This window comes from Dipodomys spectabilis, unplaced genomic scaffold (genome assembly GCF_019054845.1).
Source record: "Dipodomys spectabilis isolate Male_0828 unplaced genomic scaffold, ASM1905484v1 ptg000118l, whole genome shotgun sequence".
In the NCBI taxonomy this organism is placed as follows: Eukaryota; Metazoa; Chordata; class Mammalia; order Rodentia; family Heteromyidae; genus Dipodomys; species Dipodomys spectabilis.
The window spans coordinates 1,115,354-1,127,746 of NW_024870795.1; the positions used below are offsets into that span (position 1 = coordinate 1,115,354).

The 12,393-nt window shown below is 54.0% G+C and overlaps 1 protein-coding gene across 5 annotated transcripts in view; it reads right to left on the minus strand.

Moving 5' to 3' along the window:
• Positions 1-12,393, minus strand: part of Pla2g2c (phospholipase A2 group IIC) — a 68,333-nt gene continuing 55,940 nt past the window's right edge. For all 5 annotated transcript variants that reach the window (XM_042688769.1, XM_042688767.1, XM_042688766.1 and 2 more), the window contains 4 exons: positions 9,956-10,054; positions 7,628-7,772; positions 6,620-6,723; positions 1-1,060 (listed from right to left, as the gene is read on the minus strand). In XM_042688769.1, coding sequence (XP_042544703.1) covers positions 891-1,060; positions 6,620-6,723; positions 7,628-7,772; positions 9,956-9,995 — 459 coding nt within the window. In that variant the 5' untranslated portion in view covers positions 9,996-10,054 and the 3' untranslated portion in view covers positions 1-890. The remainder of the gene's footprint in view (positions 1,061-6,619; positions 6,724-7,627; positions 7,773-9,955; positions 10,055-12,393) is intronic.

Genomic DNA, 12,393 nt, shown 5'->3' on the forward strand with positions numbered 1-12,393 from the left:
GAAGAACACGACAACTTTAATGCAGCTCACAGTTCTGGAGACTTGCAGGGGGAGGAGGGGAGGGAAAGGGGGTGTCCTCTGGGACACTGAGCAGAAAAGGCAGGTGGAGAGGGACGTGCTCTGGATCACAGAGGCCAAGGCCAAGTTCAGCCAGCAGATCCTCCCTCTGCCTGCCTCCTAGTGAGCACCGAGTCACCAGGCCTGTGCGGCTCAGGGAGACCCCGCTGTTGGGTGAGCAGGCTGAGCATCACGGTGGGAAAGGCCAGTGTGAGGCCATGTTGGCCACCTCCCGTTCCAGTGAGGCGCTGTCATGCCCAGGGTCCACCCCCTCCCCCCACCCCCGGGGTGCACACGTCCATGTTTATTAAAGTGGACATCTGGTGGAATAAGAGGTTCCTACATCTGGGTGGAGCCTGGGACCCCGCTGATTTGCCATGTCCCCCTCCCCACCACTCCTGGTTTCTTGACATCTTCCCAACCCTGGCCAGGCAGGGGTGGGAGTTCGGGTCCTCGTGGTACCCCGACTCCTGGGATGCCAGCACAGCACGGTTCCCCTGCCTGGGGACCTGCGGCCCACACTGCACTCGGGTGTGATGCCTGGGGACCTTTCTGCCCACCTTTCCGCTCGCTCTCCGCCAGATCTGGGTTACGAATCTGAATTCTTGGCCGACCCTGTACCCTGATTGGGAGCGGAGTGGGGGTGAGCTGGAGGGGAGATGGGGGTAGATCCAGGGCCTCTCTCCTCCCAGATCTTCCTGGGAGGGGTTGTCCCCCTTGTGTCCTGGTCATCTCCACCCACCGTGGGGCAAGGAGTCTCTCTCCTCACTTCTCACCTCCCCAGGGCTGGCGGCCATGTGAGGGAGGGCGACGCTCAGGGACAGGGGGTGGCGCTAGCACTCCCGCTTGCGCTTTCTGCACTGGGGGTGGCCGGAGTAGAACTGCTTGAAGTTTCTCTCATAGGTGGGCAGGCTCTCTTTGAAGCAGTACACGGATTGCTTGTCGCACTCACAGGCCTGCAGCCCGCAGAAGCAGCTGGCTCCAACACCCAGGGAGCATCTACCTGCAGAGACACACAGCGTCACCCCGGCCCCCTCCACCCCAGCTCCTGGCAGAGGGTGGGCTGGGGCGCTCGGCGTTGAGGACAGGAAAGGGAGAAGCTGGGACTCCTTCCCCTTCACCTGCAGCCCTTCCCCCAGCACATCCGGGGTCCCTCAATGCTGTGAGGGGCCTAGAAGGAAACACAAGAGGCCAGGAGGGTGCCTTGCTCAGGAGAGGTCCCCAATGATGGTGGCCTGCCACCTGTGGGCCACGGGGACAGGTAGGACCCATTTCCCCAGGGCTCAGCTCCCGTGTCCACAGGCCTTCTTGGCAACCCTCTGGGTTGCCAACCCCAGCCACCTCCACCAGGACGCATTCCCAAGGGCAGCCCAGGAATGCCAGCGCCCCCTCCGCCTGCCAATCATGTCCTCTACCACTGCTCCGAGCCCAGCCTGCCCTCCGTCCAGTTCCCGCATCCGGCCCACCGCGAGTCCCACACACGCCCCCACGTGTGCCATTTCACACTCCGCCTCCTTCTTTCCATCGTCCCGGCTGCTACCCGGACTCCTGTTAACAGCAGTTATCTCTCCTTCATAGGCGGAAGTGTTTTTACAGTGTCCCGTGAGTTAGGTTCATGCTACTGCTGAAAAACCCTCCTGGTTTCCAGTTTTTCAGGCAAGACCTTTGTAGTGGTAACCACGTACTCCCATGCCTTCCCCCTCCCCCAAACCCATCCTCCTCCCTCACTGTGCTCCAAGGTACACCTGCCTCTTTGCAGTCATGTGTCTGGCTCTGTTGTGTCTCAGGGCCTTTGCGCGTGCTATATCCTCTTGGTCTAAAACTCTTATCCTCAGAACAGATTCAACGGAAGGGCCTATCATCCCCTTTGAGTTTGATCAAACTCAGTCCTTTAAAGAGGCCAGCTGCCTGGTCTGGAGCTCTCTCCCAGCTCCCTTCCCCTTTTTGTCACTGTGGATTTCATCAACATACTTTCTACAATCTGCTCCCACTCTGAGGTCCCTGAGGCTGGGACTCTGGATCATCACTGCACCTCTGGCACCCTGAAGTGCTGGTGCCCTGAAGCTGCTCAGAAATAGCTGCTGTGCACTCAGATAAAGCTGTCTGCCCTTTGTCTGAGCAGCCAAGAGGTGTCGGAGCAGTCAGAGCTCCCGCGCCCAGGGTGCGCCCAGGTGTACAGGCCCGCAGGGAGGGTCTGCCTGAGGCACCGCTTCCTCCTCCTCCTTTTCTTTCTTTTACATAAGCCCACCCCAGGCATCTTTGTGGGGTTAAGAGTGGAAAGGGGTCAGTGGGCACCATGGCTTCTGTCGGTAATCTTAGCTGCTCAAGAGGCTGAGATCTGGAAAATGTTGGTCAAAGCCAGCCCTAGTTAGAAAAGCCCAAGAGACTCTATCTCCAATGAACTAGCCAAAAGCTGGGCTGGAAGTGGTAGAGCACCCGCCAAGCAAACAAGCTGAGCAACTGCAAGGCTGTGAGTTCAAACTCTGTGCCGCTGCCCCGGCCCATGACCAACAGTAGGACTCCCTCTTAGGATGGATGGTGAGGTGGCTGTGGCTGCTGGAATGCTCCACAGACGCCGCCCATGATGACTGCCACGGGTCCCCATGTGTCCTGAGCTCCATGTGCGTCCCCTGGACAAGCTCCAGCTGCAGGCTGCCTGCTGTCCTCCTCCCTCTCTGAAGTCCACAGCCCTGCCGAGTTCTCATCCCGCTTCTGTGTGGACATGGGGCTGGCTGGGCCCCGGTGATGTGCTGTCCACACCATTCCCGCTCTCCCTGGCGCCTGCCCACCCTATGTCATCCCGCTTGCCTTCAGGGCCATCGGGCCCCAGCTCCCCAGGGACTCTCCCCATGCACTGTCCCCAGGGACAGCGCACCCTGGGGTCCCTCCCGGAGCTGCTGCTGCCACAAGCCTGCAGGTGTGGGCCACCACGCCCAGCTCTTCCTATCCTTTCTCAGGTGTGGTCCTCTGGAGCAAGTCTCTGGCCGCAGTCTTTTCTCTGCGCTATCTCTTGGGCAGCCTCCCTCAGCCATGCTAGGACGGGTTTGTCATGACCTGGGAGAAAAGATGGCCCTAGACCAAGAGAACATGCCTAAATCCAGTTCCTGCATCTAACGTGATGAAGGGGAAACCGAGGCGTGAAGAAAGGATCTGGTGACTGCTTTAGAATGCGCTTTCTCCTCCATGAACTCTACCTCCACAAAACACAAGGTGCAGCCTCAGTTCCTGCCTGTGACTGACACCATCCCCTGCTCTCCCGCCCCTGGCAGGCCTCTGACACGTATCTAGAATGACAAGGCAGACTTGCTGTCTGCTGTCAGAACACACTGTAGTCTGTGCCTAAAGACACAAAGAGGAGGCAAGATCATTGCAGGGGGCCAGGAGCACAGAGAAAGAAAGCTGTGATGAGGCGGCTTTCCCAGTACTTTCCCAGTAACAGGAAAGGTCCCTGCAGACTAAACTTGCAGTGGTGTCCCCCAACCCAGTCCCAACCCTAGGCAATGGTGCTTAGTGGTCTAGGTGGCTGGAGCAGATTCCAGGCTGTGTGTACGAGTGGGCAGAGGGGTGCCAAGTACTTGCATAACCCACTCAATGGAGGGATGTCCTCCACACTGGAGGGCAGCTGTCCCTTCAAACTGGCTGCACCCTGGGCTTGTTGGTGACAGACCTTCCTCTGCGTGGCTGATCCGTTGGTGGCATTAAGAACTGTGGACAGATCAAGTTGCTTCTTTTCTCTCCTGCTCACTTACCCCTCCCTCCTGAAGAGCCACTGGTTGCTAGGCAACCGGGGCCCAGGCCCATGTGTAGCCAGCCTGGGTGCCAGGTTTCAGAGCTTCCAGAACGCTGGAGGCTAGGGGAGGGGAGGGGGTGGCAGGGGGAGGCATCTGCCCTCCCAGGGGCTGCTCTTTGAGCTGGGTGTGGAGGATGAGGTTTCATTCCATGACAGTAAATAACGTCTGTGACCCTCACCCCTGGGGTGACTCAATGAGACCTCCAAATGGTGATCAAGACACCCTAGTACTCTCCCGCCATGTAAAGGGGAACAGGAAGTCTGGGGAGAGCCAGAAATCTCTTCTAACTAGAAGTCAGCAAGCACCTGCTGGCAGCCAGTCCCACCTGTGGGTCACTTTTGTCACCCAGCCACCTTGTGAGAGGTGGGTCATTCAGTCTCCTTTACAGATAGGGAGACTGAGGCCTGGTTGGGCAAGGAGGAAACTGAAGTCAGAGCCAGCTCGGCCGACTCTGAGGCCTCTTAGCAGGCATGGGAAGATGTGGGGCACCAAGAGGCCCAACTCCATCTCTCCCTGCCCTCCCGTGGCCAGTGCTGAGCACCTCACCAGCCTGTGGTAGACATGAGACTTGAGTTAGAGTGAGAGCCAGCCCACCACCTTCCTCCAGACCAGGGGGTCTGAATCCCCACTCTCCTCTTCCTGGCTGTGGGACCATGGCCATCTCCCTCGAGCTCTCTGAGCCTTGGCATCTTCTTGAGAATGGGGATGTGTAACCGCCTCAGAAGCTGACCACACGGTGCTGTGTTTCTTAGATGAGAAAACGGAGGCCCACACAACTCAGGCTAGGAAGGGTGCTGCGGTGCACTGGAGACTCCAGTACAGACATCTTAACCTTGCCTGTGCCTTAGACCCATCCCTTCCCCGCCCTCCATGGGCTCAGTCTCGCTGTGGCGAAGAGGAGGAGGATGGTGTGGGAGAGCAGTTTCTGCTCTGGGGCGTCTGTAAGATCGCCTATGCCAAAAGAGTAGGAGCTGAGCTTGTCTCGCTCTGTGCCCAGCCTAGGTGCTGGCACTGGACTGGCCCCCAGTGGGCCTTCACTCAACCCTAGGCAAGAGAGCAGAGGTCCCTGTATTAGAACCTAGGGTGCCAGAGGGTGAGGACAGTCCCCCAGAGCCCTGAGCAAGGCTCTGGCCTGTCAGAGCCCAGGCTGAGGCTCAGGGTGGCCCAGGAGGGGGGCATAGCCCAGGCCTCAGGCTCCCGGGTCGGCTCCCAGCCCCTGCCTTTACTCCCACTACCGTCCAGCACACACACCGCAGGGACAAGGGTCACTGCTGGGCTCCAGCCTCTGCCCCATATCTCTTTCCTGAACTCTCCCTACCTCCTGAGATTCTGCACAAAGTCACATAGGGCACTGGTGGCTCACGCCTGTCAGCTGAGATCTGAGGATTGCAGTTCAAAGCCAGCCTGGGCAGGAAAGTCTATGAGACTCTATCTCCAATGAACCACCAGAAAACCGGAAGTGGCACTGTGGCTCAAGTGGTAGAGCACTAGCCTTGAGCTGAAGAGTTCAGGAACACTGCCCAGGCCCAGAGTTCAAGCCCCAACCAAAAGGAAGAAAGAAAGACCATAAGCCATGCTAAGAAAAAGATTAGGGGTACATTTGTTGTGCACCCCCCAAAACACCCCAATATACACTAACCAACAGCTAGGCACCCCACCACTCCATCTCAGTCCTCTGTGCAGCCAGATCCTGTCCCTGGCCTGTACTATACTGAAGTATTGTACTATGTGACGCTAATGATATGCCAGGTGGCCTCCTGCAGCCCTGCCCCAGGACTCCCTGCCTCAGATGGGGGCTTGGAGTGTCACATGGAGTACTGTGTGGCTTTGGGCCAGGGCAAAGAGCTCCAACTCAGGAAGTCCCCCTGAGTTTGTGCAGGAGGGACACATGCCAGCGTGGTGTGGTCTTAGAGCTGGCCCCAGGAAGATGGTGTGCTGATTCTGTGGCTCCTGGGTGGTGAATTGCTGGGCACTGTGTCTAAGCCCTGAGCCCTGGGTGATGAGGGAAGGAGGGGAAGGGACACATGAATGCCCAGAGACACAGCTGTGGGTCACATCCCTGTGAGGACAGTGGCTCCGGTGACTCCACAAGGCCAGGTGGGAGCAGGGAGAGGGGACAGGTGCAGATTCTAAGGGACACAGATCCCCCGCCAGCCTGGCATGGATGCGCTCGCCAGAGGCCAACGTCCAGAGCCTTCAGTGTTCCCTCTTCAGAGCAGACTTGCCCTCCTTGTGCCCACCGCCTGGCCCCAGAGCCTGCTCAGGAGCCCCGGAGCCCTCCGTGAAGGTAGACGCTGTGCACTTGCCCACTCTGGCATCTTCCCTTTACCCTTCCATGCCCTTCCTAGTGTCCCCCGCCTGACCAACCACAGGGCATTGCCTACAGTCACCCTGCACAAATATTTGTTCAGCTGAAAGATGGCTGAACTGCTTTGATAACACGGGACGGAAAGAAGGAAGAGTGCTCTCCAGCAACAGCTGCCAAGGGAAGCTGCAGGCGTGTAACTAACTGCCAGCCGACAACTTTTTATTGAGCAAGCTCTGCACTCCCACAGGGTGCTGAGATTCAGTCGTGGGCACAAGAGACCCTAAGACCATGCAAGGGGTCTCCAAGGAGCTCTGGTTTCTCACAACTGCCCTCCAGCTGCCCCCCCCTGCCCTTCCCCCCCCCCTTTCTACCTCAAAACACCTGGGGGGAAAAACACCTTGTTTCCCAAAAGATCACAGCAACAATGAGGAGGCGGCGGTTCAGGCACCGCCCAGCTACTCACATGCCACGGTCCCGTTGGCGATGTAGAACTGGTAGGTGTTCAGCACCGGCTGGCAGCCCAGCGCCTTCAGCTTCTGGTAGCAGCAGTCATGTGCCCGGCAGCACCTGGGGGCCGAGAGAGATGAGATTTGTTAGGACCATGGGTGGCAACAGGGAAGGGCTTGCCTGCCTCCTCTCCCAGGGGGAGGTAAGGTGGAGTGGAGAATACAGAAGTGGTTGTCCCTCCATATCAAAGGGGGATGGGATCCAGGACCCCCAAGGATGCCAAAGCCCTGCAATACCCAAGCCCCTCAAAGTGGCAGGACACACCCTCCCATAATGCCTTGCACAGTCTCTAGATTTATAATACCTAATTCCACGTAAGTTATCATCATATGGTGTCATTTAGGAAATGACAGGGAACTCCTGAACATGTCCAATCCAGATGTCGTTTTATTTTCAAATATTTACCATCAATGTCTGGTAGACTTGAGGACATGGACATGGATTCAGAGAGTCAACTTTAATATTAAAAATAATGAGTTGGAGCTGGGTGCTGGTAACTCACGCCTGTCATCTAGCTACTCAAAAGGCTGAGATGTGAGGATCGTGATTCAAAGCTAAGCCCAGGCAGGCAAGTCTGTAAGACCCTTATCTCTAAGTTAGCACCAGAAAAGCCAGAAGTGGAGCTGCTGTGGCTGGGAGAGTGCTAGCCTTGAGCAAAAATGCTCAGGACAGTGCCAGGCCCAGAGGACAGTGCCCAGGCCCAAGAGTGGCTCAAAAAGAAAAAAGAAAAAAAAGGATTTCAGACAGCGCAGCAGAGCATAAAGCACGCTGACGCCCACGGCTGTGCCAGGTCCCCGGTAGCTTCCCGAGTCACACCATCAAGAAGCTGGCCTGCATCCTCGATGCCTAGCCTGTACCTCCCAGGCAGAAGTTCGAGTTCGTTTCTGTCACTAGCACTTCAAGCATCCTAACCCACCCTCCAGCTTCCATGTGAATCCGTGGGACCCTGTACGCTCGCACGCACCTGTCAGTGTCGTCCACGGGAATCCCTTTGCCCCCAAGTCCACAGTAGCAGCCATATCCATAATATGAGAAGAAGGCGCTGCGGCCCGTGATGTGCTTGACCATCCTCTGGAACTGCCAGAAGCTGCCGAGGGAGGGGGCGGGCCCTGCCGAGGAGGAAGCAGGAACAAGGAAGCCAGCATGAGCACAAGGTGGCCTTCACAGCCTGCACCACAGGGGTCTGCGGGCCTCTGCCAGGGCCCTCAGACAAAGCACATGACCAGCCAGGGCCTCAGCCTCTTTGATGGGAAGGAAACTAGGACCAGACTCAACCCTGGCAACCTAGGATGGGCACCCAGTTCCCCTGTTGAATGCTCTTATGGCAAATAGGGTTTTCCCCTGAGTAGTTGAAAATTACCGCCCCTGGCCACCACATGGGGAGCAGTGGTAACTAGAAAAGCTGAAAGCTGAAAGCCCTACCAAATGCACTCAGAGCTACACACACTGTGTGTGTGTGTGTGTGTGTGTGTGTGTGTGTGTATAGGTGTGCATGTATATGTGCACGTGTGCATGCACGCATAGGTCCTGGGGCTTGAACTCTGGGCCTGGGCACTGTCCCTCAGCCTTAGTGCTCAAATTTAACACTCTACCACTTGAGCCACAGCTCCACTTACGCTTTTTGGTGGTTGATTAGAGATAAGAGTCTCACAGACTTTCCTGGCCCAACTGGCTTTGGAACCTTGATCCTCAGATCTCAACCTCCTAGGATTACAAGCATAAGCCTCCAACACCCAACTCCGAGCGAGAAACTTTTACTTCTAAAAAATGGTTATGAAAGTGGGCCCACAATGACAAATGTGGATTTTTTTTTTTTTACCACTACATTATCTGCGATATCAAACTCTGCAAACCACCCACCTGTCTACTGAAAGGAGGAAAATAAAAATGTGTCTTGAAAATATGCTTCTCTTAATAGCAGTATCTCTAGGTGATGGGAGTGAGGAGGCAGGCTAGCAAAGAAACAGACAATGTTTATTTTGTACACCGCTAGGCAGTTTGTTTGTTTTTTTTTTTAAATAATAAGCCTGCATTACTTTTTTATCCCAGTGTTTGAATACCTAAGTGTACAGCTCTAGAAGAAATGTATCAGGCTGTGGGATGGATGGGGTACACTCGTTTGACTTTTAAATTACAGGTATATATGAGTTTTGTAATAACAACAGTGAACACATAAACTTAGAACTGGGTGCTGGCTGTTCACTCATGTAATCCTAGCACTCAGGAGGCTGAGATCTGAGGACTGCAGTTCAAAGCCAGCGTTGTCAGAAGAGTCGAAATGTCTCCACTAAATCACCAAAAGCCAGAAGTGGAGCTGTGGCTGAAATGGTAGAGTGCCAGCCTTGAGGGTAAAGCTAAGAGCTAGCACCCAGGCCTGAGTTCAAGCCCAAGCCCTAACAAAATAAGCAAACTCCAAAACATGAACTTGAAGAAGATAAACCTAGTTTTGCAAGGAGGAGAGGAGAGTGTTTTCTCGGGCGTCTTCCTGTCTCACTGCCACGTGAGACACCATGTTGATGAAGCAGTGCTGGGGATGGGCAGAGCGTGAGCCCCAGGGTGCTCAGTTGGCCCATGAGACTCTGCACCAGTTCTACACACACACACACAGGAGGTCCTCCTCCCCACAGTGACTCTGAGAACCGTAAATCTCACCATGAGGGGAAGAGGGAAACCTGGTTTTGACACTTTTGACTTAAGGATCAAAAAGTCAGCTGAAGAGGCAGAAAAATTGATTTAAATAAATAGTTTCACAGCTAATTCAGCAATGTCTCTTAGTTTCCCAACAGACCCCAACGGTCCCCAAGAGGCCCCCGTCCACCTGGCAGCCTGTGACCATCTCCCAGCAGCCAGGACTTTAGAATGACCATTTACTCCACAAGCCATCCTAAGACTGTCTTTCTGATAAGAATTAATCTAATTAGCTAGAAATGTATCTGCAGTATAGGGCTGGAATCCATATGACTTTATTTACTTTTTTAAGGAGCCAGTCCTAGGGCTTGAACTGAGGATCTGAGTGTTGTCCTTGAGATACTTTGCTCAAGGCAACCACCATTCAAAGGACAAGTTTCTGGGGAGTGGGGAAACCACAGCGCAATGTCCTCTCCATGGTCAGGGAGCATGGATTTCCCATAGTTCTAGGAGGTTCCAGCACAAGGACAGACAACAGAGACAGAAGCAGAACTTTTGCAGGAGCCTGGTTCTCTTCTAAGATTTGTGCCCTTCCTTTGCCCAGTGGCACAGCAATGATGCAGACAGGAGCACCGTGTTGTGGCACAGCTGGCTTCGTACTTACAGCAGGAGATGAAGACAATGAGGATGGCGATGACCTTCATTCCTGAGGAGACCAGGGGTGCAGGGTGTCAGGGTCCTGCTTCAGCTGCCAGCTGAATTCCTATTTAGGGAGGAAATGGCCAAAATTGGATGAGGTCATCTGGGGGCAAACCCTAGTTTCAGCACAGGCTTTGAAAGCCTTCAGCTTCTAGAAGGCTCAGCTAGATCTTTTTTCAGACCTAATTATCTCTGAATGTGGTACTCTTCCTGGTGTTAGACTCAAATATAAAACAGAAGAAGGGCACGAAAACCGCAAGTGTTAGCCAGGCTCTGGTGACTCAATGCCTGCAATCCTACCTACTCAGGAGGCTGAGATCTGAGGATCACTGTTCAAAGCCATCCCAGGAAGAAAAGTCCAATTAACCAGAGAAAAACAGGAAAAAGAAAACCACAAGTGGAGCTGTGGCTCAAGTGGTAGAGCTCCAACTTTGAAGGAAAAAAGAAGCCAAATGGGCATGCCTTGAGTTCAAGTCCCAGCAGAAGCCCAAGAAACGCAAGCAAAAATTGTGAGTAATTTTTCTTTCTTTCTTTCTTTGGCAACACACTAACTCTCCAACTTTTTTCCCCTTTGGAGGAGTCAGTAGGCCCTGTGCTCCCAGGTTTAAACAGCACAGATATGGTTCACTATGGAAATGGGCTCAGGAAAGACTAGTTCCATCTTCTTTCTTCAACCTCTGGAATCTGAGCCGTAAACTTACCCTCTCATGCTTAGTTTCCACTTCTGGAAAGTTGAGACTAAAAATCTCTTATCAATCATGTTAAACCTTCACAAAGAAACTTCCCAGGCGTTGCAGGTATTACATTATGCAATCCTCACAACTTCCATTATCACTTCAGAGATCGGGCAGCAGAGGTTCAGAGAGGGTGAACAAATCCTCACCAGCTCACAGCTGCCGTGGGGACGGGGTGGAATAGTGAAAATAAAACTGGTTTGCACCCTCAGCTTCCATGACAGGTAAACATGGCCTTTTCACTATGATCAGCTGAGGAAATAGCGCCCCCAGCAGGCACCTCTGCCACAGACAGACACTGAGGGACTCTGTCTCTGCCATGGAGCTGCCACATACTCTGTCCACAGCTTGCTCTCAACTGCTGCCCTGGACTTTTTTTTTTAAATTAAGTTCTGTTACCATGGGTACGGGGAAGGGGGGTGGGAAACAGTCGTGCTGGGTTTGGTCCACAAAGAAAGGCATGTTTTGAACAAGCAGGTGTCGACACTTTAAAGAGACAGAGAAAGGGGCTTAGCCCAAGACTGGTAACAAAATCAGACTTTCGTTAAAACACTTACTGGGTGCTTTGCTAATGAGCAGAGTCTAGCCCAGCTGGCTGCACACACCAGATAGGTTAAATGTAGAGCAAAGATCCACCAAAAGCCCTGCAAGGGCAAAATTCTAAGTTTGCTTCGCCTACCAACTCTAAAAGTACAGCAATTGCGTTCTCAGCACTAGTCAGCAGTCCTCTGCTCCAAGAGCTAACCACAGGCTGCTTGCAGCAACAATTTCTTTTCTTTTCTTTCTTTATTTTTTGTGCCAATGCTAGGAGCTTGAACTCATGACCAGGGCCACTGTCCCTTAGCTTTGTCACTCAAGGCTGGTGCTCTACCACTTGAGCCACAGTTCCACTTCCAGCTGTTTGGTGGTTAATTGGAGATAAGAATCTCACAGACTGTCTTGCCCAGGCCGGCTTCAAACAGTGATCCTCAGATCTCAGCCTCCTGAATAGCAAGAATTATAGGTGCAAGCTGCTGGTGCCTGGTGCAGCAATGGTTTTAAGGGTCCGCCTTTGCCTCTTGCAGGACAGCTCTGAAAGGTATAGTGGCCCCACGGCTCCCTGGAGGATCAGCTGAGACCCCAGCAGTCACCTCTGTGTCAGTGTCTCCCTGCATAGCCACTTGACCCTGTGTGTGCCAGATCCTCCCAGCACCGGCTTCTTCTGCTCCCCAGTCTCGCCTGTCTATTCCATGGCTGCACACCCTGGGAACCTCCTAGCATGGTGCTGTCTCAGAGTTGTTTCTAGGGAGCCCAGGCCAGCTCCCATGGGGCAGGGAACCTTGTGGTGGTGCGGTGCAAAGAAAGGCCTCTGAAATCACAGGCAGGAGCAGCAAACCCCCCTGGGAAGGTCATGGAAAGGTTTTGAGTCCAGTACATTCTGATTCACCCATCCCCTGCTCACTGCACCCCAACCAGGTGACCACTGTCACTTCTCCATTTGACAGAGGAGGAAAACCAAGACTCAGAGAAGAGAAGTGACTGGGAAAAGATCCACAAGACTACTCAGTCTCTGGTTCCTAACTCCAAGTCCAGGCCTCCTCCCCTCTCCGGGTTATCTGGCATTTCCAAGGTCTTGGGATGTTTTCACAGACATTGACCTTCGTGGGGAGCCACTTAGGCCACAGGGACA